This window comes from Populus euphratica, unplaced genomic scaffold (genome assembly GCF_000495115.2).
Source record: "Populus euphratica unplaced genomic scaffold, PopEup_1.0 scaffold23.1, whole genome shotgun sequence".
In the NCBI taxonomy this organism is placed as follows: Eukaryota; Viridiplantae; Streptophyta; class Magnoliopsida; order Malpighiales; family Salicaceae; genus Populus; species Populus euphratica.
The window spans coordinates 517,954-544,238 of NW_011499892.1; the positions used below are offsets into that span (position 1 = coordinate 517,954).

The 26,285-nt window shown below is 38.7% G+C and overlaps 2 protein-coding genes across 5 annotated transcripts; both read right to left on the reverse strand.

The window, feature by feature from the left end:
* Positions 1-240: 240 nt before the first annotated feature.
* OTP86 (Tetratricopeptide repeat (TPR)-like superfamily protein) lies at positions 241-4,719 on the reverse strand. Of its 4 annotated transcripts, none has more exons than XM_011034329.1 (3): positions 1,194-4,719; positions 1,037-1,114; positions 241-947 (listed from the first exon to the last, which is right to left on the reverse strand). In XM_011034329.1, the coding sequence occupies exon 1, from the start codon at positions 4,382-4,384 to the stop codon at positions 1,511-1,513; it is 2,874 nt and encodes a 957-aa protein (XP_011032631.1). In that variant the 5' UTR covers positions 4,385-4,719; the 3' UTR covers positions 241-947; positions 1,037-1,114; positions 1,194-1,510. The 4 variants fall into 4 exon arrangements, with proteins under 4 accessions (XP_011032631.1, XP_011032629.1, XP_011032630.1 ...); XM_011034327.1 differs by having other exon boundaries at positions 1,037-1,120; XM_011034328.1 differs by having other exon boundaries at positions 1,037-1,129.
* A 137-nt stretch (positions 4,720-4,856) lies between these two features.
* LOC105131384 (BEACH domain-containing protein lvsA-like) lies at positions 4,857-24,081 on the reverse strand. The gene is made up of 19 exons (XM_011034330.1): positions 23,371-24,081; positions 22,018-22,087; positions 21,820-21,905; positions 20,874-21,009; positions 20,721-20,777; positions 20,267-20,440; positions 19,843-20,034; positions 19,614-19,679; positions 18,456-18,570; positions 17,089-18,260; positions 16,246-16,945; positions 16,038-16,140; positions 14,850-15,958; positions 13,082-14,732; positions 9,892-12,948; positions 7,865-8,173; positions 7,482-7,788; positions 7,193-7,339; positions 4,857-6,571 (listed from the first exon to the last, which is right to left on the reverse strand). Exons 1-19 carry the CDS (start codon positions 23,544-23,546, stop codon positions 5,396-5,398), a joined length of 10,803 nt encoding a protein of 3,600 aa, XP_011032632.1. The 5' UTR covers positions 23,547-24,081; the 3' UTR covers positions 4,857-5,395.
* Positions 24,082-26,285: the final 2,204 nt, after the last annotated feature.

The following is a 26,285-nucleotide window of genomic DNA, read 5'->3' on the forward strand; positions in this document are numbered from 1 at the left end:
AAAATATTTTTTTATTTCAAATTAAGATAATTTAATGTGCTTATATAAAAATTAATTTTTTAAATAAAAATATTATTTTAATATATTTATAAATAAAAAATACTTTTATAAATAACAAAAATCACCAAAACTACATTCTCATTCTCATGTACACAATAAAGCAGGTGGATTTCAAGCTAATCTGGCTTATGGCAAAAGCTCGTAGAGTTCTCATAAAAATAATTTAATACTCGTCAGAAAGAAACAAAATTATACAAATATTCAACAGTTATTTATGAAGATGACAAATCAATCAGAAAATCTTCAAAAAAAGTAATAATATATATATTTTTGTAACCACAGTCAGAAATATAATATGAGGAGCAGAAGTTACACACATCTTTTACTTTTCCCTTTTCTTTTTCCGAGCTTCCATATTTTGATACATACATTTTAATCCCTTCTCATGATTGACAATGTCTTTCCAGCAGCAATTCCCCATTAGGCTTGTTAATAGCCAGATGCAAGAGGGCAAAATCCATCTTCAGCAGCAATCATTCTGTATTTTTGGTTCCGGATAGTCAAGGGACTAAATCCAGATGAGCTCCAGCAGAGACTCAGCAGCTGAGTGATCCTCTAGCGCAAATTCAGCCTTTGGGAGTAAAATGAGAACTCTGATTGTGCTTTTAACGTTGTAAAGTTGCGGGCTTGAACAGAAGCTCTGATTTTTGGTCTGTGATTGGAACCAAAGCTCATCGCCTTTGAGAGTAACGATAGGCAGCCTGATCAACGGCCTTTTTTAATTGAAGTTTCAGGTGTATTTCGACTGTCGACCGTCACAGAAACATCCAGAAAAAAGAAATCTCCCCAAAAGGAAACTTGTTGGCAACTCCCTACACCTTTTGTTATTGAATTTCAAGACTCGCTTAATCACCAAAAAGTCACAAACATCCTGGATTTTAGTCTACCTGATTCATCATGGTAACATCTGAATTCAGTAAGAAATTATTTATTGATGATTAACAATGTCGGTAGAAAGATATGGACATGTACTTACAGGTTAACAATTTCCCTCCCTGGGCTCCTTCTATTTGAATGCGCACGCAATCGCTCCGGAAGCACATGATTTGATAACCTGAACCTGCAATATCTAAAGGCATGGTCACAATTTTTATATTTCACTAGAATTCAACTGATGAAATAATAAGACTTACATGAGACTGGATAATTTTAAGTGTCTAAATCTGGCCCCATACCACCTTTATCTCAGCATAATAATATGGGAAGGGTACCTCATTGTTGCCCCATGCAAGTTTTGCATAAGTGCACCGCAGAGGCAACTTCAGGGATAGAACAAAGAAATCTTTCTGAATAATGCTCACTCAATAGTCCTGCCTATCGGGACCTAAAACCCATCTTAACTCCGTGTTGGAATATGGCAAGGTAACAGCAGCGTAATGGGTATTGTAGGAAACAATAGAATCTATAAGAATCCTATGCGAGCCAAATTTTCAGGAACAAATTTGTATAGTCACCAGAAATCACCGCAAGAGCAGACTCCGTCTTCAAAATGATGAAATCGGCTGGCATCCCTCACAATCAGTTCTCTTTCAAAGAATTTTGAAACCAGCTTACAAAAAGTGTGGCAATCAACACAAACTCGAAGGTTCTTTGTAATTCTAATAGGGGTTCCCTCAGAAGTGCTCATCAGACCATGTGCAATTGCCAGCCTTTCACTATGTCCATAGAGCATCTGAACTTTCTCTTCTTTCCCTACATTGTGCAAAACAAACTTGGTTTGAGGCACATAGCCTCCTTCCTTCTCCAACTTCTCAGTAATTTGAGCCAACTTTTGATAAATCTTGTAAGATTCTGGGTGAGACTTGTCTCTTGCAAGGAATGTATGAACCTTGTTCCCAACCTCAATCCAACTGCACCCAGGGTTTTTCTTCAACCCGCCCCCCTTCATTCTCATTCTTACTTCTTCCACGTCTTTCCATCTACCACTGGCAGCAAAGACATTGGATATCAGCACGTAACTTCCTGGACTCTCTGGATCCAACTCTAAAAGCTTCTGTGCTGCGATTTCTCCAAGTTTTTTATTTGAGTGAATCCGACAAGCCCCGAGGAATGCACACCAAACTTCAGCAGTAGGCTCAATCTGCATGCTTTTCACAAAATGGTATGCCTCTTCTAAGTGATTTGCACGGCCAAGAAGATCAACCAAGCATGCATAATGTTCTGGCCATGGCTCCAGCTGATACTTACATTTCATAGTTTCAAGCAATCTTTTACCTTCATTGATTAGTCCTGAATGACTGCATGCACAAAGAAGTGCCAAAAAGGTGATGTGATCGGGAATTAGTTTCTGGTCCTCCATTATACTAAATAATTCAACAGCTGCTTTGCCACGTCCATGCATTCCATATGCGTTGATCATAGTTGTCCATAGAACTAGACTTTTACTTCTGGTGCTAATAAATACCTTGTATGCATTCTCTAGACTTCCACAACAAGCATACATATCGACTAGAGAGTTCACTGTAGATCCTTCTAACATGAAACCCTTCCGGAATATGAAACCATGAATTTCTTTTCCTTTATTCAAGGCAGATAAACTAGCAGCAGCAGAGAGGATGCTCACTAGAGTTATAGAATCAGGTTCGACACTGGTTTCTTTCATCAGGTAAAAAACACCGAGTGCTTCATTTGCAAGCCCATTATGCACATAGCACGATATCATGCTCGTCCAAGACACCACATCTTTACATTTTATCAACTCGAACATTCGAGTTGCATAATTAATATTCCCACAATCTGCATACACATCAATGATCATATTCTGCATCATAAGATCATATAAACCTTGCTTCAAAGTGTAACCATGAACTTCTTTTGCATGGGACAAGCATCTTAATCCACTGCAAGCCAGCAAGGTGCTTCCTATCATCATTGTATCTACGTCCATCCCTTTCGTCTGCACTTCCCTCAGCAATTTTAAAGCCTCAGTATGACAATTATTTTGAACATAGGCAGCTATAACTGTTGTCCAGGAAATGAGATCTTTATTGAGCATCTTATCAAAAACTAGGCCAGCGTAAGCCACACAACAGCACTTGGAATACATATCTATAAGTGTATTTCCAATCCGTATATTAGAATCAAGCCAATTCTTCATTGCGTAAGCATGAATTTCCTTTCCATTCAACAGATAACCCAGTCTCCCAGACGCAGCAAGGATGCTTATTAGAGAAACCTCATCTGGTTTTAGATTAGCATCTTGCAAACCACAGAAGAATTGCAAAGCTTCATTATACAAACCATTTTGAGTGAAACCTGCTATCATGGAATTCCAAGTGATGTTATCCTTCTCATCCAACTTATCAAAAACTCTAGCAGCGTAACTCATTTTACCAAATCTAACATGCATAGCTACCAAAGCATTGGCCACATAAACATCAAGGACCTGATTTGATCTTAAAATAGCAGCATGAATCTCCATGCCCAGTTTCTTGAAGGAAGAATCCTCACAAGCTTGAAGAGCAGCAACCAAAGTATAAGTATTCGCACCAACACCAGCCTTCTGCATTTCCCTAAACAATCCCAATGCCTCCATGCATTGCCCATTCAAAGAGTAAGCTGAAATTATAGAATTCCATGACACGACATCATTTCTTTCATTCATTCTATCAAACAGTTTCCTTGCTCCGAGTATGTCATTGCACTTGGCATACATGGAAACAAGAGAATTAGCAACAAACACAATAGAATCATATCCACATTTAATTATCAGACCATGAATTTCAGCCCCGCGGTGTATATCCTCAACCACACCGCACGCTTTAAGTACACACGGAAAAGTGAAAGAATCAAAGGGAACACCCAAAACCCGCATTTCCCTAAACAACTCAAGGGCTCTTAAAGGTTCTCCGTTTGATACATTAGCACCCATCATAGCATTCCATGTAAAAATAGTTCTCTCGTGCATTTTATCGAACACTTTGTCCGCATCCAAAATAGACCCACACTTGCCATACATAGAAACAAGTTTAGCGCTCAAAAACACAAATTCAGGTACTACATTGAATTTTATTAAATGGGCATGAATTTGTTGGCCCTGTAAAAGTGCTCTCTTGGCTGCACAAAGCTCAAGGATTGGTGCATAAACCTCGTTGGGGTTAATCAGAAGTGAGTTGCCATGGTCAGTGAAAAGAGCAGAAAATGAGACAAAAGCTTCTTCGAGGCTTCCTTGGTTGCATATCCCTTTAAGAGGGGAGTTTTTAATCTTCCGAGAGAATTTAGGGATTTTGAGAGACGGGTTCGCTACATGGGTTTTGTTTAACGTTTGGAGTTGGGCAAAGGTTTTTGGGATATTGTAATAGCATTGTGAAATTGACGTAGCCATCAAAGAGACTTTGCACAAGAATGGAAGGTGGTAAGGACGATAAGAATGCAAGGCAGATCACCTTTTCATTTTGGAGGTTTCGTTTTTATTTCATTGCATTTAATTTTCGTTGATGTCTTTTTCAATCTTACGATATTTTCTTGTCATGTTCCCATTTCAGCGAAAGAGCGCCTTCTACTCCTACGTCAACATGGCAGCTGAAAGGAATCTATCCAAAATCAGTCAACTCGGCAAACCACAAGAGCAAACCACAAGAACAACCCGTAACATTCTAGATTAGGATGCTCCATTGGAGCATGTGCAAGGACCTTCAGTTTCCGAGAAATGCATTTTGTTTAAGATCAACAATCTTTCTCCATTACATTCCATAAGCAAAGAAACATCATCATAGTGAGCGAGCTACACTAGCCTGAAAAGACAACGCACAAGGAGATTGAAGCAAGCAGGGAGAGGGGGAGAGAGCACGCTTCTCAACAAGAAATGGGCAGTGTGTGCCCCATTGCACTATGCAAAAAAAATTAAGTCGAAGAATACAACAGCCCAATTAACTTGGCCAGGTGGTTTCACACCTCTCCATTCCTTGCACACCTTTTCTCTATACAACTTCATAACACACTGTCGGTAATTCCATCTATGTACATTGAACAAACAACCTCATGACTCTGTTCACGTGCAAAACCAAAAATGTCCTCGCCAAGAAACCCAGAGTACAAGAAGAAGCAAGACCCCACTTTCCCTTTTCAATAAGAAGCCTGGCACGGCAGTCTTCATGCTTGCCAGGAACTCGACATTTATCAGACATCTATAAAAGATTTCATCTTCTTTTAGGCCTGTCCTCTTTCAATCCCAGGCCAGCCCTGCGGCCTTGTTCTCCCTTCTCAATGTATTACGAACATAGAATCCTCTACTTCCTTTGCCGTGGTAGCAGACAAAACCCGCATAGGATTTCAATAAATAATAAATAGCTGCCACGAGCTGAAACAATCACGCTTAAATCAGTTTTTCCCCTTCTCACCCCCGATTAGATGAAGTCAGCAAGCTCTCATCTGGTAGTGTCCATGAGAGCAAATGCCCACCAGAATCCCCACTGAGTAACTGCTTCAGGTCGCTGGTGAGATGAAGGGAAGTAACTGGATGTTTGTGAAACTTGAGTACCTTGTGGAGAAGTAACCTGTACTCCGGTACCTTATCACCTAAATTTAGCCCACCCGTCAAATTGCTAGTAGATTTGCTCAAGGCACTCTCTTGGTTGGAGCAGTGAACCATGTGCCACACCTTAACTGCCCCACTCTGGTGGCCAGTCACATACCAGTTTGTGTCCAGCCAATCGGAAAATGTACAACTCGTCACTGAGAGAATAGAATCAGAAGGAAGTTGGGAGGTGTTGATCACAGCAAGGCAATCCCCATTGATGCTCCAGACAGCAAGCAGAATTCCAGCTGCTGTCACAATCTCTCCAGTCAAGTCATTCACATAAATTGCTGAAATTGGCACAGGAAACTCTGGTAGCTGCCTAACAAAAACCAAGGAGCTGAGGTCCCATAAAATAACTGTGCAGTCATCAGAGCCGCTCACAATCAGCATGTAAGGCTGGCTAACATGAAGGCATGTGATTTTGGCCGTGTGTCCACAAAGTGCATTCTCCAACTGCAGGTGCCGCAGCGCACGGGGGCCATCCTTGCTGATTCTCCAAACACAGAGCAACCCATCATCAGCTCCTGTAACCAAAATTTGGCCATCATGACTAGCACCAGCACACTGAATCTGGCAGCCCCCGTGAAGATTCTCATGAGTTGAGAGGAGTCTATCTTGATCATAGCTCATAAATCTCAAACTACGATCTGGGAAACCCCAAGCAACATATTTGGTATATGTTGTAGGCTTGAGCAAACTGTTTGTGCCCGCCACAAGAATTTTCTCGTGAACAGTAACAATCTGGGTTATGGCAGATGAGCTCTTGCGTATTTCATGTGGAGTGAGATGGGATGAATACTTGAGTGGGTGATGAATCCTTCTATTGGAACGTCTTTTCACATGGGGTTTGAGGAATAGCTGCTTGGGTGTCTGCCCAAAGTGATTGATTTGTGCTAGAATGGAGGCTTTCATTGCAGGATCTGTTACCGAGTCTATGTCCACACTCCCCTCGTATGTGTAATGATAGAAAACATTAACAGCTTCTTCAGCTGCCTGCCAATTATGCAAGGAAAAAATATCAGATCATGAACAGAACAAGGATAATTAATATAGAGCATACAGCTGCACAGTGATCCAATCACCCACACAAGTAATGGGACAATGATGAGTAATTAAATCATCACAATCAAACACGTATTCTAGTGTAAGAGTTGCAATTCAAAGTAGTGGAGGTGGTGGCAGGTGTGAGAATTTTTTTTTTTCTTTTTTAGGGGAAGGGGAGGCTAACCAGGCAGACACAGATCTTCGTGGTTTCTCAAACAAAAGGATGAAACCCACCAACAGTAAAAAGAAAAATATAATAAAAGCAATCATCTCAAATATCATGTAAACATTGGATCGAGGTTTATTCTGCTGATCCATCACCGCTTCTGTTTTCCTACCAGGCCTTCAGGGGTTACATCTCATAAGGTAAAATGGAATGAAAAGCCCGGTTGGAAGTACATGGTAAAAAAACTATTTTTTTCATAGCAGTTGGTCATGGATTCGGTTGGAAGTACATGGTAAAAAAACAATATTTTTTTCATAGCAGTTGGTCATGGATTGTAACTCAATTGACCTGCAGAAGGACCATATAATTTTCTGATGCAAAGAAGTTCTGCATGTTGAACGTACCTTCCCTCTCTGTTTATATCCAAAAATGAGATCTATCCAATGATGAAGATTTTCTGAAACAAAATCAGATTCCAGCGCTTCTCTATGCTTCCTAATGAAATCTCTAGCACTGCCTTTCGCCCATGGGGGTAAAAGGACATCACTAACCTGGAAAAAAAAAAAACATGCATGCTAGCAATTTTAAATGTACGCAAAAGAAAGTGAATGATTTTTGTAGTCCTTCCCCAGCAAATAATCAAACAAAAAAGATTAGTTAACAGTAAATAAATTTGCACTTCCAGAAACAAACCTTCTCTCCTGATTGTTTCTCTCCCAGATCAAGATTGAACATGTTCTCCAGAAATTCTGGCATGTAGAAGAATTCTGGAATCAATTCCTTGACATCAGATGTATTTCCCTTCCCTGCTGCACTTGACCAAGTATCTCGAATACTGTTGAAAAGACGATCAGCATGATCAAATTGGCCACCCTGCAGCTTCTGATTCTCTACACTGAATGGTGGAAGACGTAAAAGGTAGAAGAGGACAATCCCAGCACTAGAATAGTGAGAGCCATAATGAAATTTTGGAACCTCTGGATCATCCCAGGTCTCATATCTGAATAGAAAACCAAAAATGACAGAATAAATGGAAAGCAGTGGATAATCATGGTGGTATAAACAAAAGGACTAACCGTTTCTTAAATTCATCTTCTCCCTCTTGTGTCTGACAACCCATTGGCTTCTCGAGCTTACGAAAGGATTTAGGATTGGACAAATCCAGATTTTCACTCTCATAATCAGCAAGAACCCATGGAAATACTGGATATTGGGTCAGATCACTGTATCCTCTACCGGCCAAGGTGTTGAGATGCATGAGATATTGGAAATTGCTAATTTCTCCATTTTGCCACCTTTTAGAGAAGGATTTAGCCATTATCTTAAATAAGCGACTGCCCTCATTACTTTCTTGTTTTACTGATCCAGAAATTGTAGTATCCAACCTGAAATACAAGAGAATTAAGCAATCTTTTGTTCAAATATTCCGAGAAAGAAGCATCTAAAAAGTTGATTAGCATCAGCATGTGAACAACATAAATATAATAATGTCATCTTATTATGATTCTAAGGCACTATTAGCATATCCATATGCCAAGAAATGGAAATTGTAATCGAGGACAAGGAAAGAGAAAATCAGGGAAGAGAGGGGTGAGAAATAGAGAAGAGTAGCAATAGAGAGGAAAACAATAACCTTAATTATCAATATCATTCATTAATGATTCACTACCTTCAAACCAGTGCTTTATTCCCTTTCTATAGCATTTAAGCTAAATGGAAACCCTAAAATATAGAAAACATAATAAAGTCCAAACATAACAAAATTTACATTCATAATTAAAGCTAAAAATCACAATAACCAAAAAAACTAGATTTGTAAAACAAGAAGCAATATAAAATAACATTTATACTTTCCTGAAAATGAAAGATTTTTAAAATCTTTAATTCAACCACCACCCAATTGCATGACAAAACTATACTAGCAGTAGATATTAGATAACAACCTGTTTAAGAGTTTCTTACATCAACCTCAGAGGATGTCATGGAGGGAGGGGAGTAGTGAACCACAAAATCACACTCATATGTTGAGAAGGTATTAGTCTAATAGATGTATTTCACAAGTATAAATGAAATCTCAAGTGACATTTGAAAATGGAAGCATGGGGATATTTTCCAATCCCCAAAAGGATCACCAGTGCATTTGATGAAGCAGTTCCTTCACTAAAGTATCTGCATTCATTTAATAAAGACCCTCTGTTTTTCTTTTGTGCAATGCTTAATTGCTCAGAGATACAGTTGGAGTTGTTAAGCAATCTCAAAGATAAGATTTTCCCATCTGTCATCATCATTATTCTTTGGTGGGTGGGGAGAGCAACACACAAACATAAAAGTCCTTGATAAAACTGTTCAACCTGCATTCCACTGTGATGACACCTAAGAATAGGAAACCTACGGACAAGTGCTAGGACAAACAACCAGGTGACGCAGAAAACTTACACAGAATCAATCACTGAAACTCAATTTGCTAGATCAATAAAAAATAGCTTGACTTGGATGTCTAACTAGGGTGCTTCATATAAGCATCAAAGATACTGCAGAGCTGGAAAACCAGGAAAAATAGCAAAACAGAAAAACCACTTAACTAAGAAATAGAACTAAATTCGTACTAAAAACTTATACAACTACTACGTGGAAAATAATGAAATTCCTAAAAACTACAAAAAAAGATCATGAATGACCAAATAAAATACAGATATCAAACTTAGAAGTTTTTCTTCATCCTCCATCAACAAGCCAATACACAATATCTCCCACAAGATCAGCATTGAGACATCAATTGTTTAAAGGCCTTGGTCTCTTAACTTTTTTTCCATTCATGGTAAGATGTAAATGTACCAAGACATGAAGCATCCTACTCAACTCTCACCAGATCTAAAAGAATCATGTGCAACTGTTAAAACAATTGAAAAATCTAATGAAAGAGTTGATACATGGCTACAGCATAAATTCACAACATGTAAAGCATAAGAATTTATACGAAGTCAAAAAATAATTAGCGAATGCAATTGCTAGATATTGACAAGCACACACAAAAATATAACAATCATGGAAGAAAAAATCAAAACCTATAAAATTCAAAGGCAATGAGTAGCAGAATTCATACATGCTATTTCTCGGAAGATTCATGGCAACCAGATTTTTGAATACTTCTTCTCTCTCCTTTTTGTGGAACACGAGGAGATCATTGCATCCATCCATGCTGAATATCTCAACAGCAACAGGTCGGAGCTGGTAATCACGTTTCAGAATCTCATGAACACTGTTGAGCTTCCACATATGCCAGGGATGGGGTAAATTACCACTAGAACACACTTTCTCCTTGCCCCATGCACCACCATTATAGGCCCATGCCCTTCCACCAACACATGCCTTTACTGTTGTGATCCAGGACGAAGTTGACTTGGATTGGAAATCAGCACTGCCAGTAACATCCTTCTTGACACCCAAAGCCTGATCAATAACAGAGAGTTCATCCTCGCATTCTTTTTCACAAATACACCCAGAATCATCAACGTAAAAATTCTCGATTATGTATAAAGAAAGCTCCCCTATCAAAAATATACCATCATGCTTGTCCAAACTGACAACTCGCTCACAGTTATATTTGAATCGTATCTTTTCTTGAGGTTCCAAATATGGTCGGATCAGATATTCACCATTATCATTCAGTTCTTTATCTGATTTATCTTCAGTGACAATGATTCCATCTGCTTTATTAGACGATGATTGCATTGGAGTTCCAACGTCTGATTTTTCATGCATGCTCTCTGACATTGGGGCAGACACGGTACTAGACTTGACACCAAATTCAAGTGCTGAGTGAAGACTTGCTTCATTCATGTCACTAGCTCGATCATCATTCCATCCACTTCTAACAGAAGCTGTACCTTTCACATCATCTGATTCTTTAAGAAATTCACCATACATATCACCATCCACACCATTTTGTTTGGCGCCATCAGTTAAAAGATGAAAAAACAATTCAGTCTCAGTATCAGAAGCATCTGGGCCATCCTCATATTTTCCCTTCAACAGCCCTGCTTCTCCTAGCTCAAACTGTCCATCAAGAACATTTTGAACAGTGTCAATCCTCAATTTGCAGCGCTCAAGCTTTTTGCGCATCCTGTATGGTCCTTCAATGGGACAAAGCTGCCATTCAGGATCTTCAGTTGCTGAGGATTTCCGCAGTGGGAATATTCCACGCTCATGTACAAGTTGTTGTAGAAGGGTTTGCCACTCACTTTCAGCGTGGAGAACCCATCCATACTTATCTTGGCGGACAACTCTTAACTCAGTAGACATTGCATCACGAAGCATGTCCAATGCATATCTTCGTTCATTTACCTGTTCCCAATGTTTTTGGTCCAACTTCAAAATATCCCGTGATCTTCTACCCATTTCCCTCCTACGACGAACCTCCAAACCTTTAATTCTCACTCCTGGAAATTTTGCTGATCCAGCAATAAACTGAACCCACATAATGGCTGCACACTGCTCCAATACTTTGTTGACCATCAGTTCAGAACTCTGAAACCACTCAAAGAAAGTAGACAAACTTCCAGTCAATAATTTGTCGAAGCCACCATGTAGTACATCCATGTGCTGCCCTTGATTTGGTTTAGAAACAAGCAAGTCTTCCAGCGCAGCCCTGCGGTGCACCAGCAGATACTTGACAATATCGACTGCCATGTTCTGAACGTTTTGCCTTTGATCATGGAGAAGAGATATTAGATTTACACAAAGACAGCAATTCAGATCAGTATCAACATTGCTGGGACAGAAAATAATGCGCTTGTGAGCAACTAGCAACTGTAAAACTGTGCAGATATCAATTCCTGAATCATCTTGTGAAGAATTGGATGGTAATCTTTTCTTGGGCTCAATAAGCAAACCTAGGCATGAAAGAAGATCATCCTCTCCTATGGTGACCAAAAACGTTGGCAAAAAACAATACATTATCATACGATTTGTGTTCTTAAGGAGTGAATTTATAAAAGTATCAAGTTGCCTGCTTCCTCTTGTGATAGATAAAAGACTCTTTCCTGCAGGAGCTGCTTCTTCAATGCGACCATCTTTGTTTGCCAACTGTAACAATGACAACAAGAACTCCAGAGTTTTCAACACACCAGCAGGTTGAGGAAAGGAGCCCATATAGACACGATCTACTATCATCCAACATAATGCATCCAGGTTTGAGGTCCATCGACTTCTGTCTAGCTTTTTCTCATCTTCCTCATCATCACGCAAAAGACGCCTTTCCACAAAGTTCATCAACCTGCTAAGGCACAAACCCTGAAAAACTAATACAGATTCAGCATCAACATATAAAGGTACTGTTTCCAAGATGCCCTCTATAACCTGTGCTGCTTTAATTTGCTCAGTGATAAAATCAGAAAGAACTTCTGCCATGAAATCTAACACAGCATTCGCTCCTGCAGAACATGGTCCTCCCCCATAGCCAGAATCATCCATTTCGAGGAGAAGCTTCGGGCTAACTGCAAAAAAAGAGTTTGCAGCTGATGGCCCTGGGGAACTAGACTTCAAGTCCGCTGATGGATCAAATTCACTACCAGACACAGAAGACTCCATGGAAGGAGTGGCTTGTAATGAAGCTTTGGATTCTTTGTGGGATGCACTGCCAAGCCAAGATGACAATGCAAGGGCCGGTGATGATGGTGGTGTGAGGGGGATTCTAGTGCTGGACTTCTCGGATATAATAGGAGAATCTGGTATGTTGAGAGATGCTGAACTCAGGGAATCTGCCTGTCGAAAGGAATCCATATTGCCATCAACATTATGGATATTGAATTCATTTGAGCTGGAGATGGCAGAATTCTGAACAACATTATCCCCAACAAAGTTCTGAGCAGCTGGGACATCTTGGGCTGATTTTTTCAATTCCTCATGGGAATTAGAGATGGCAATCTCTGCTTTAACATCAGCCACATCATTTAGGGACACAAGCATATCTTCAGAACTTGTACTTGCATGCCCTTGAGGAAAGCTTCCAGCACTAATGGAGGTCTTTGCAGATTGTTCTTGTTCAAGCGGTAAGCTAGAGAAAGTATTCTGAGAACTGCTGGTATCATCACAATCATTCAACTCCTTTTCTTCTGTCTTCTCAGAAAGTGCTTTCACCATCTTCACTGCATAAGCTGCTCTGCAAGAGGAAAAAAGGGCTCATTCAATCACAATATTGCTCGAGTAATTAAAATTGGGAACAAGCAGTTCCAAAATTCCCAATGTAGCATCCAGAAAAGAGAATACAAATTGCAGCATGTCTGAAAACAAACCTGGTGCAAGAAAAATAAAGGTCGATGCAGCTTTCAAGAAACTCAGGCCTTCTGCAAGCAGCTGAAAAGGGAGGAGACATCTTTGCGAGATCAACCATAAATCTCAGAACTGCAGTCGCAGCAGCAGGAGCTGATGCCTCACCACCCATTAAGCGTGCTGCATATGTCTTATGCATCAAAGCTTCACCTTGAAGCTCTCCTGTCATGTCTGCATTTCCTTCCACAAGCTCTGCAACAAGGCTAGCACCAACCTGGGAAAGATTGCCAGTTTGATGAGCAAGCACGGACTGCATGCTTAACCTATCAAAAGTAGATTTTGCCATCACAATCACTGATTCCAATAGCTCCACATATTTCAACTCCACATAGCTTCCATCACTTGGCATAAGGGCATGAAAATCTAGCATGCGCACTTCTGGTAGTCTTGGGTACACGGGCTTTCCAAATATCAGACAGAACAAAATGTAATATATATCAGGAGAATCATAAAAACTAGGAAGCACCCGCATAAGACCCTGATAACCACCACTGGTGCGAAATTTAAGAGCAAATGTGGGAGAAGAAGCGAGAGACACACCAAGAAGAGTCATGATCCATCTCATGCTTGTAGGATGGGCAGCTTCATCAAGAAAATATGTTACCAGTTTTGATGACACAATCTTATGCCACTGCTCAAGTAAATCGTCTGATTTGATGGTTACTTGTAGATCAATAAGCATCTCTAGGAGCATATTCCTTACAATTACATGCTTACCCATTGATTCTCGAGCTATTTGATGCCTTGGTTTCAGTTCAGGTGGATCAAATGTCATAATCACAAACCTCACCACATTCTCTAGTTCAGAAGCCAGAAACCCATCTTCCAAAATGACCCCAAGCAACACCACTAATTTCTCCAAAACAGGAACTTCGACGTCACCACGTTGCAAAGTCACTAGCAAATGCTGAACAAGGTTTATTCGACGCAGAACAGTAAGGTTATGATTCCTGTACCAATGCATGGAAACCAAATGCTCCAGAAATCCTAGAAGTTGAATTTGGATTGAAACTGGGGCAGTCACCCATAATGTCCAGTCCAACAAGACATGCTCAACCATATCGGCATTTGACAAGACAATACAATTTGAAGTTTCAACTAGCATATCAGAATTGTCTAGTTCAGAAATATGGCTAAATGAATCTTTGTGTGCAGAAAAATCATCCATGTCCCCATGAGATCCAACTGAAGAAATTTCATCACGAAACTTTGACAAGCTGAGTTCCTCGAAGCTGGTTTCCTGCAAAGTGGCAGCCGGTGATAGAGTAGCTTGCCTGCGTTCCAACTTCTTTGGTTCAGAAAATGAAGCTTCACATGCAGCAATTTGAAAAAATATCTCAAGAGATTGCATGTCAAATAATGACATTCTACGACGCAGAAACAGAGCTAGCAAATGGTATCCCCTATATTTTTTCATATCTTTCACATTTTGGGGATTCTGATGAAGAGCACAGGCAAGTAATGTCAAAGCCATGTGAAGCATATCCCTGGTTTCAGCAGCTTCAACAAGGGCCAGGACAACAGCCATACCACCTACGGGGCGGATTGTATCACCAATTACAGATTGCTTACAAACATAGATATCTCCATGAAGGCGTCCAAATCGTGGTATACCTGAGGCAAAAATAAAAAGAATCAGGGAGGATGCAAGGGAGCAGGAGCTGATAAGTAACAGCCCCTCTACTCTGCACAACTTGTTTGAAACATAAAATCCAGATTTTAATCACTCACCCCCAATAGGAGAGGCAGCAGCCGACATAGGATCAACCAGATTGAGCAATGAGAATATGCCAGATGCTCGAACAGATTCAGTACATGTTCCATCAAATGCAAAAATAAGTTTCTTTCCAGAAAGCTGCAATGAGAGGTTTCCTAGTCTCTCCAAATCCCAAACAATCCCACTACCATCTGCTTTAGAATCCCCCTGCTTGCTAGCACTCTCGAGCTTCTGTGTTGCCAAAGGCAATTCAGCATCTAATGAATCCAAGATGGCCATGCTAACACCACCACAAGCCTGGTTAGGGACAAAACGTAGAAGGTTCGAGTCTTGGAAGAGCCCTCTGTATCCTCTGCCAAGAATGTACATGAAACAAATACACCCTGATGTAAGCACCTCCTCAAAAAGGTAGCAAGAACGAAGTTTCCATGTCAACTCACTAACCCTTGCACAATTAACTGGTGTCCCAATGGTGACCTGCAAAGGTTTTCCAGCCGGGGATGGTGAATATCCTAGTTTCCCTGTGTGTTTTAGCTTTCCATTGAGATACACATTTGCAACACTAGTTTGAAATAGTCCAGCAAGAGCATTTGGTTTGCTATGAACAACTGCAAGGTGATGCCATCTGCCTTCTTCCAATTCTAATCCAGAAAAAGACAAGGCACTAGAGTTGCTAGTAGCAAGGGTTAGAACACCATCCTCTTGAAGATAAAGTTCTGCATAAAATGTGTTTTCATTGCTAGCCGTACCAACAGAAATTATACGGAGAATATTCTGTTCATTTTGCTGCCCATTTGAACTACTCCGCCTTTTTGAAGGGCCAGCTTTAGACGGCTCTGTTTCCTTTGCTTGTGATCTCAAGAAATGTTTAAACTGGAACCAACAAACAAATGAATAACCCCCAGAAGGAGGCCAGGATCTTTCTCCCAGAGACACCTGAACAGCAGCATGGCCAATTTTACTCATATCCATCTCAACAAACGGTGCCAGAGAAACATTTTCTGAGGCCATGTCTTCCATGAGAATCAACCTCTCCATCATATCAACAAGAATATGGCCTGAATTCATAAGCCTCAATTGCAGTATATATCTAATAAGCAGTCTGAGTTCTGATGCAGATAGCCTATCAGCAAAAAATATAAACATTAGTTTCTAGGATGACCATTGTCAATTAAATTGCACTGGATTCTCTAGAGACGTACCTATATGCACCAAGAACTTCCACAATCTTCAACATGTACAGAAGTAGCGTAGATGAGCCTGATAGGAAGGGGTGGATTGTCTCCAATAGAAGTTCCACGCAGCCTACACAAATGACAATTAAGAGTGAGAGGGAGGGACCAGAGGGCAAAAGAATACAGACAATCAATAAAATGGAAAGGATTGCAAGATCAAAAATTTCATTCGCACCTACTGAGGTGAGATTTTCCTGATTAAAGGGGCCAGCACGAGCAAGCCTTTCTATAAGATTCAGTACTTCTAACTGCACCTTGGGAGTGAAGAGCAACAGCGAGCGGATCAGAACTCTAACAGCAGCAGCATTGTACACTCGTTCCTTATCAGGATTTAACAGACCTGATGGGGTAGTAAGAAGAAAACAAGCTGACCCAGATTCCATCATATTAGTTGGCACATCACTATCTGCTGACAAGAATGGTGGAAGCACAATTTCAAGAGCAAGCTCTAACAACAGCTGTATAACTTGCTTTTCACATTCCACACAAACCAAGCCAGATTCAGATAGAAGCTCATAGAAAGTGTGGGATGACATAATAGTATGCAATTTTATCCTGTTAATAGCATTATCACACACTCCAGCTGTCATCAGGCGCAGTAAGTATGTGAACAACTTCATGTAAGCCTCTAAAGGAGATTCTTCTGTCTGTTCCCCATCACCTTGGAAACTATGTAGTGTTGTCAGCATAAGAGAAAAGCCAGTGGCTTCACCAAACACCCTCTGAGCTGAAGTATTAACTCTCAATATGCGCCACAAGGCACCCATTGTGTCACATTTTGCATCACTTCGAAGCCTATACTGATGTCCAGCACCGCTTGTAACCATTCCACTTTTGAGAACCTCAACAAGTACACCTAGTTCTTCATGATGAGTCTGGTAAAATAAAAAAATAAAAAAATTATTTTGGCCTGAGCTTTCCAAAAAAAAATTGGTAATTGATACAAGAATATGAGCATGTGTAGCTATTATGACCATTCAAGCATTTAACAGTTCAGTAAAATGGCATGCTGACATACCTGTGCAATATCTTCTGTGATCAAACATGACAATATCCGGAGAACCCCAGGACGGTGAGCATTGGACACAATAAAAGGAAGAACAATGGTCACACCATTAGCTGACCGGAACAATGCTTGACTAGCTTCAGCTTTCTTCACTAAAGAGACCATGCAATCCCATGCAACAGATATTGTACCCTCAATTTCAAAAATAGGAAATTTCCCTGAGCCACCAGATTCCATTAGCTTGGGTGAAGAAAGAATAGTATCTTTAGTGTCCAAGTGTTTCTTGAAACTAGAACTAGATTTTTTGTCTGGCTGATTAGGGCTAACAGTTTGTTGTTCTGGGCCCAAAAGAAACTTGTTCTGCTTCAGATCATCTAATAGAACTTCCAGCACACCAACTTCTCGCAGGACTTTCTTGTACTGTTGATCAAATGACAAAAGTTTCACAAAGAAAGAGAGTATGGTGTGCTTCAGCTCTGATGATATCGGTTGCTGCAATAAGCAAAAAAGAGATAGCAACTCTTGCTCAGGAACACAACTCACAACAGTTACAGCGCATTCTAGAATTTTCAAGATTATCTCTTGCAATGGTGGGGGGAACCCAGCCATATTTAGGATGAAAAGTGGAACGGTCCGTAATTGTTGACACAACTTATAGTTTTCAAGATGACTTGGCAATATCTTAAACATTCTATTTAATACTTCTGCCTGAAGTACTGTACTGTCTGCCTTTAGCAAAATGTCTTGTAACATCTGGACTGCTTCAAGGTCTTTAACTTTACTGTTCTCTTTCTCCCAATTTTCATCAGCAACTCGATCTACAGATGACGTGCGACTTCTGCTGGGGCGAGTGTGAGAAGATTTGGAACTTTTTCCTCCAGACCATGCTGTAGATTCAGCAGGACCAGTTTGAGATAGATTGACAAGAACATCAAGCAACCTAGACAATGCAGGTGATAATTGAGCTGATGAGGGGTCTTCTTTTTCTGTTAATTCCTGTCTCTGTTTATCATTCATTGCATGAGGACCATCTTCTGTGCCATCAAAGGCAGGAGAACTCTTGGAATAAACAGACTGAGAGTCCTGATTTTGTGGTGCAGAGGACAGAACCAATGCAAACTGCACAAGGAACTGGTAACCATGGGCATTATGTATATCTTCCCTGAGCCTGACACCACCAGCTTCTACAATTCAAAATAGTACAAAAAATTAGCAGTGACATACATATGACAATTTTAAAGCTCAAAATTATTTGAATTCCAGATAATTATGGAACCATAAATTAACATCTTTTACATCTCATTTTAACAGTGAAGACCACAGAGTTTTGATCCATTGATCTTATGCCATTCAAGAAGTAAAACTGACTGTGAAATTACCCTGTCTGTATGACAATTCCACACATTCAAGTAACAAGTCCACAATACTCATAGTGTAGGCAGAATCGCCAGAGTCTGGATTGAAATCTTTAACTGCCATTAAAAGAACTTTTATCTGCATGTGAAACAGAGAATATCACTCAATGAGTATGATCTTTAGAAAATAAAACAAGACAACAAACTGTGGCAATTATTATAATAAGAAACAAGACAATAAATAAGGAAAGACACAGGTAAAAGGATTTAAATAAAAAAGAAGAAGCTTTACTAGCAAAAGAATGTCTAAATGATGTGCTAAAACTATACTGACCACACACTTCCCAAACAAGGTTAGTTTTGAGGCAACAGAGGCATGTTTCAAAATTGTCAAGATGTTCAAAATTACATCATCAGACAGAAGGCTGCAGAACTGTCTCAGAGTTTATTCCAATTGCAATTGACTTAACAAAGCAGGGTATATATAATTAGCTACCAAAGTATATTGCTGGGAAAGATCACATGCAAAAGGTTAGCGAGTACACAATACACTACTCATTCCAGGGTGCATTATTTACAGGAAAGCTTGAAGAGATCACTTTGTTAAAAGTAAAACTCAAAAGCATGAAATGGATTAACAACTATGATCTCTTCTAATATTTCTAAAATAATTAGCAGAAAACCCTCTGCAGCTTGTCTCTGCTTATCCAAAAAAAATTGCAGCAAACCAATTGCAGACAATTGTCATGTGATCTCATTTTGCATCAGTAATCCCATGGTTCAAACTGCTAGAAAATTACAATTCTGTGGTTTCCACTTAGGGTTCATTTATATCTACATTCAAACTAATAGAGCTTTTATGATCAAAGTTTGTCTAAACTACTCCAACTACTTGATTCAACCAAATAAAAGCAGACTTTAAAAGTTTCAATTATTGTGACAGAAAATTTAGAAAAATTTATGTGATACAAACACAGGTATTTTTGTATCAAGAATTGGAAAACATCTCATAATGACAATTTAAATCCCAGTAAAATTTTGAAGAGTTGTGAGAAAACCAAAAGGTTCCATCATTCCATATTCTTCAATATGAAAGATGGTGGCAGATGAAAATGTCAATTACAATTTCCCTGCAGTACTGTATGCTTTTCTATATAATTCTTATCTGTTTGTTGCCAATACCAGATGGTGTTTGCGTATATATCTTACAGTGCTTCCATTGTCGTTGACCAAAAGAAGACCAAGTATCTGGAGCAACCACAAACAGCAAGAACCAATTTCAACTTTCAAACACTAAGCCATAAAGCTTATCTGAGTCTTTTCAAATGACTATAAATTTAATGGATTCATGTGCAACTCCACTAGTGCAGCTCCACTAATACATAAATGGGCCAAAAGGCTATACATTTACCTGCATTGCATGCCGATGAAGTTGTATGCTGTGCAGTGGAACAAGACCTTCTTTATACCGAGAAAATATTGTTAAAGACCCATTAGCAACCATCTGAAACAGCAACTGAAGTGAATCGTCTTCAATCAAGCTTTGTGCTGCTGAAGGATGGTTTGCCAATGCTTTCATAATATGCACTACACTTCCTTCCACCTATACAGAAAATAAAAAGAAAGAAAGAAAGAAAGAAAAGGGCATATTAGACTCCAAATGCATAGTTCTTGTCCTTTAGATGTGTATCCACAACTGCTAAAAAAAACTTTACATGACTATGATGACATAAAAGGCAAATAAAAAAGACAACGTTACTGAAGTTTATCCCAAACCATGTCAAACATTATATGGAAACTAACAGCAACAGAAGGGCAAGTACATAAAAAGCTACCTCAAGCCGGCGAACTTGCCCTAAAGCACCATCTTGATCTTTTTCAGATGGCAATGATCCTTCAGATTTTGTAAGCTTTTGTCTTAGATTGGTTTCAGTGCTCAGAAGGGCACTGAGAATGTGAATGAGACAGCATAATATTCCAGAATCAAGGAGAGATTGTTTATCAACAGGCTGGAAAAGAAAAAAAAAAACACCTTGCTTATAGTGCTTTCTCAAAAGTAGCATGAAAATAGAAAAGGAATTTGCCCTTGCTGACTACTTGCTAGCCTCATTTACCAGGCAGCTTCAATAGCAAAACAGTTTCAATCACTCAAAATCAATCCCTTCACTTTTGAAAAGGGACTGCAGATTAGCCAAACTCTGACTCAGGTAGCAAAAAAATATAATTTCCCAAAGCTTTTTGTCTTTTTATTTTTTTTATCTTAAGCTGGTGATTGTAAGAGAAACATACCCCGGATACAAGAGCTTCAACAGCAGTTAACAAATTTGAACCTGGACCGATACCATCCTGAACAAATAGCATGGAGAACATGGCTTGCATTAGCAAATCACCAGGATGAAAGAGGAAAGGACAGCATTTGGTGAAATCTTTTAAGAGGCAAACCTTTGTAACTTCAGAGAAAAATCTCAACACTTTCTCTACATCCAAAGATCTTGTTTTGCTGCCGATTTTTAATTTATCAATATCGGTTACAAATGCTCTTCCCACAACAAAAGAGAATATGTGTGTTTCAACTAACCTGTGATTCATCAAAAATTGAAAACATGTTCAACAAGCCAAGAACCATGCAAAGTACTAAAAGCAGAAATCTTATTTAATAAATAAAAACAACAGCCAGTCCTACAGTTGACGTGCATTACTGAAAGCTGCATTTCATGCAAAGCAACCAAAGTTGTATATCTTATGCAACTGAGGAAATCACATAGATTTTAGAATATAACTTGTGCAAAAAACAAATTCTGAATGAGATGAAAGGTTGATGCCAATAGAAACTTCTTCTGTGCACATAAGAAACGAGTTTCATGACTTTGATCCTGTACAAAAATTTGTTACGAGATTCAAGAGCTATAGTTGCTACAGAATTTTCAGAAGAAAAAGATTGAGAAAGTGCAGTTTGAATAATCAGTAAGGAAATGCTAACGTATGCTAATCAAGCCTTTGTTAATAAAGAACTATATTAATTATAGAAAGTGAAACAGTAACTACAAAACAAATAATAAGACATTCTCCTTACAGAAGGGAAAGGAAAACTAGAAGAGGAAAAAATATTGCAAATCTCAGACCTGGAAACACCTCTAAAGTCCTTTAAAGTAGTAAAACCTAAAGGAAAAATTAAATGCTATGGTCTCCTCTATAATTCTTGAAAAATCTATAATTCCACTGCATCCAGATGCACAGAACAAAAACCACATGCCTAGCATGATCTTTCGATCCCTTTTTTGGCAAATGACCAATTGCAAATGATAATCTTACAGGTTGTGAGAATTATGTAATGCCAAAAGAAAGCTAAAACAAGCCCAGCAAATCAAAAGTGGAAGACCTTCCATACATGGTAACTAATTGAGCTACATTTGCGTGCTGCTTCACTAATCTACAAAAAGCATCTATAGTCCAATTCAAGGCCATTTCTTTCTCCTGCATAGACAATGAAAGAGCCATCAGCACTCTCTAATCATTTTTCCAGTAATGATGATTTCCTGAGAGAAAACAGTAACGAAATATCACACAAAAGATGGGAATCGAGAACCTTTTCGGAACTGGATGAGCGGAACTCCTCCCAAAATCTCTTGAAGTCCAATTCCAATTCATGTCGATCTCTGCATTTCATAAAGGAAAAAAAGAACAAAAAAGTTCACACATGTGAAATGGCATACTTGAATGCCATAATAGATCAGAAGTTAGAACATTTAAAGCCAAATATTTACAACAGAATAGATCATAAAATTATAAGACTACATTTAGAATGGAATATCAAGGAAGATACAGATATTCAGCATGAACAACCAGAAAACTGGTTTCTTATGATTTAACTTCTTTAAATCTGAAAAAATAATGCTAAAAAAGTTGAAACTGGTAATTGAAGTTGACAAACTAAAGTGAAGGACAAGATCCTGTGGCATTACAAATATGAAGGTTCTCAAATATTCAAGCGCAACTTTATGCAAAGAACTTGATCCTATAATGTCTGCCATAAACATATGGCAAAAACTGCATCATCAGCATCCCTTGTATGACAGAAAAGAGAAAACGAGCAGAAGGTATAATGGATATGGAAATTTACTAGAAAAAGGGAAACATTGATGGAGGGAAATTCCCAAAAAAGATCCAAAAGACAATAACAGCATTGAATTTTGAAAGCATTCATAATCCTTTTATCATTTAACCGGTGCCCAACATGAGCCTCACCAAATGCTAAACCTTGATTCAAATACTTGCAGTATGAGCATGTTCTAGTAACTCAGTGGTGAACCAAGGAAACAACAGCAACAATAACTAGCCTGATCAGGTTACAAGGGTGGGTGGGGTGCTTCAAGAAACAAATTGCAAATGCAGGGAAAGAAGTCACCTTCACTCTTGATTATCCACCAACCATCATCATATTTCACCACAGCTCACTTTCTAAGCTAATATCATCTACAGTGCGCCTAGCTGAATACAAATCCCCTACATGCTAATTTTCAAAAAAGAAAAACAAAGGCATCCTCGTCCATTCTACATTCGGCGTAGTCTATTGCAGTCTTGTTTTCTCTTAAACCTATAAAATCTTAAAATCTATTCATATTTCCCCTAAAAAATCAAAACAATTCAATATATAAATTTTCACGCCACTTACAGTAATTACTAAATAAAGAAAGTAGTACTTGATCAAAAACAACAAAGTGCCAAATCCCAGCAACAAAATAATAGTCAACAGAGCTCATAAACTCCAATTACAGATCAACATTCAAGAACAATCAACGCAGATTACGTTTTAATATCAAATGTGCAGCTAAAAATGTACGGAATTAATTACCAACCATCTACTAAATAAAAGAACAACATAAGCGATTGAAAAACATATATACAAAAATAAATTTGTTGAAAGGAAGAAAAAAAGAACCTGGAAGGAGATGAAGGGAAGTCATGAAAAGTGGTAGAAGAGGAAGCATTGTGTGAATTAGCAGGCGATGAAGAAGGAGGAGAAGAAGCAGTAGTAGCTGGTGAACTAGAAGGCGAAGGAGATTGAGTTAAACCGACCTTCTCTTTTATGTCCTTAAGCAATGTTACCCATTTCATCGTTTATTCTCTTTCAATTCCCTTCTATGATTCCCTCTCATCCGACTACGGACGACGATTTCAAATTCCGTTTCACCAGATCCGACTCCTCCTTCTATATCATTACAACACTAGTACTCGTAAATATCTGCAAGGATCTCTCTCTTTCCCTTCCCTTGCTCAAGATTAACAAAAAAACAATATTAGGAAATTGAATCGATCGAGAAAAGAAATGCTCGAAAGGGATGAGGAGTCGGGATTTATGGGCAGCAAGATCTGGGGGCTTTAATTTCTCCTTTCGTGTTTTTTTTTTTTTTCCCTTGTCTCGCTGTTTTTACTTAATTTTTCAGCCCTAAAAAAAAGGAAAACGCGACTTCGGCTATAATTATGAGAAAGAAAAGATAAGAGAAAGGAAAGTATAACAAAATGACGATTAATTTATGATTATTTTTAATTATTATTATGAAGAAATTCTCTCTCTATACTGCTGTTGTGCTGCCGCTCCGCGCCTTGTTTCTCGCTCCTTCCGTCTTTCTTTCCCGTTCTTCGTTTCCGTATATGATAATAATTTTTTGTTAATATTTTGTTTTCAAAGGCTATCCACGTTCACACGGAAACGCTGCCTCACCGCAACCACGTCAGCGTGGGATCCACGACGCTCAGGAACGCCACGTGGCATCTCGAGATTGCCGGACGGGACGTGATTTCCTCTTTCCCTTTTTGGTCTTCGTTTGTTCTCAACGAGGGATTACGAGGGAGGTTTAAACTTTAAAATTTTCTGGGCAACAAGAAGCTCTTTATGAGTCCTTTCCTTTTTTATTTTTTCTTTTTTTTTATTTGGGTGTCAATTTTTTAAGAGCTACTTTTGAGGCTTTTTCTGCACTGTGTACTAATATTGTTTCGGCCGGCATTTGAATGAATGTCGCCCTAACTTTTGCATGTTCCTTAATGACAAAGGCATCTAATGTACCGACTACTATTGATTATCTTACCTCCTGGTATTCCTTAAAATCTAAATTATGTGTTAGGTTGTTCTTATGTGCTGTCCTCTTTCTTGTTTTTAACCTTGATATTTGAAAGTTTACGGTTTTTAAATAATTATTCTGGTCTGTTATATCTTTAAAATATTTTTTATTTAAAAATATATTAAAAAAATATTTTTTTATTTTAAAAAAATTATTTTTGATATTAGCATATTAAAATAATCTGAAAATATTAAAAAAAATAAAATTAATAATTTTGTTTCAAAAACATTTTTAAAATACATATATTATATACGGTACTTAATATCAATCAGCGATACATGTTGTGATGAAGAAATGGTTGGTCTGATCAGCTAACTCTCATTCAATTACATAATAGTAAGATAACGCTGCCCTTGTTCCATGGTGAGATTTTCACTGTGAAATTTCTGGATGAGTTTTTAAATTTAAGTAGGAATTTTTAACTTGATATTTTTCAAGTTAATTAAAAAAAAAACTTTAAAAAAATATAATTTTAATATATTTTCATTAAAAAACACTTTTAAAATCTATTTTATATCATACTATTCAAGAGAAAGAATATTAAAATATACAGTCGATTTTATTCATTCATGAAGGAATTTCGCTTGTATAATTAGTCACTGTCCGAACTAACATCTTACAGGGAAAACCAGAGGTGAATTAGGTGAATTTGAGATCTGGAAGACGACATAAGACCAGTTCTACTTGAGATGACCAATCCTTCGTGGTGGAAACATATAGTTTAAGATAAGCTTGTAGTATGATAAAAGGAAAGGCATGGAGTAGATCATGTCAGTCTCTACTACTAAACATGTCCATCGCCCAGCTTTTGTTCATCTCCAATCAAGCGGCCTGCAAAAGTTAGGTGATGGTGTCTTTTGTATCCCAGAAGCTACCTGTCACTCAAAGATGAAAAGGAACCGGTGGCTATGCAGCTCCTCATATCCGGCAAGCCTTGTACCAGTCCCCCAACTTTTATTATCCCTGGATCTAGTCCTCCAACTGCTAATTTCATTAACTAGGTCCCCCATTCATGCACCCTTCTTCATTCAAATCCTTCTATCAAAATAACTGAAGATGGGAGGAAACAACAGGCATGCTTTCCTTACTGGAACACCAGCGAGGAGTACCAGTGAAGTTGTATTATAGAACTATTTTAATTATATTTTAAATGGTTCTAACACGTTTCACTGAGAGCGATAAGTGGATATTTTCGCATTTAAGACAAGCAAGTTAAAACACAAATGACCAGTACATGCGTGTAATCAACGTTGTCTGCAATTATTTTAGCAGAAGGATTTGATCGAGGAAAGGTATAGGGGACGAAATTGTCAAGATAATAGTCTGGAGACTTAGTTTAAAAACTATATATGGCCGAGGACTGATTCGTGGCCTGCCCAGGAGGAAATCAACTGCTAAATTTCCCAGAACATGATAAACTCAGCAGGATAGTGATTACCTTAGACTTTTCTGCTAATTTGCGTGTGATGGCATGGCATGCGTGGATGTGGGGGCGCAGCTAAAACAAAGCTACCACAGATACAATTCTTGAATAGTAGTTGGTGGTCTTAAAAAATATAATCTCATGGCAAGACTAGATCAATGCGAAACGTGGACGGCATTGATCTGGTAATTCTTGTGCTCGGATTTTATGTCATTAGCGCCGACTAGGTCAGTATAATCCCACTTGGCACCTTGACGAAGTAGAATCTGCTCTACGAAAGTGTGCTCTCTTCGACGAAGGGGCAGTCAATAT

Coding starts and splice junctions, on each gene's coding strand:
- OTP86 (XM_011034329.1), bottom strand. CDS start 4,384: ATGGCTACGTCAATTTCACAATGCTATTACAATATCCCAAAAACCTTT.
- LOC105131384 (XM_011034330.1), bottom strand. CDS start 23,546: ATGAAATGGGTAACATTGCTTAAGGACATAAAAGAGAAGGTCGGTTTA. Junction 22,088..23,370: donor TTCCCTTCATCTCCTTCCAG/GTTCTTTTTTTC, acceptor TATGAAATGCAG/AGATCGACATGAATTGGAAT. Junction 20,778..20,873: donor TTTTCTCTGAAGTTACAAAG/GTTTGCCTCTTA, acceptor CTATTTGTTCAG/GATGGTATCGGTCCAGGTTC.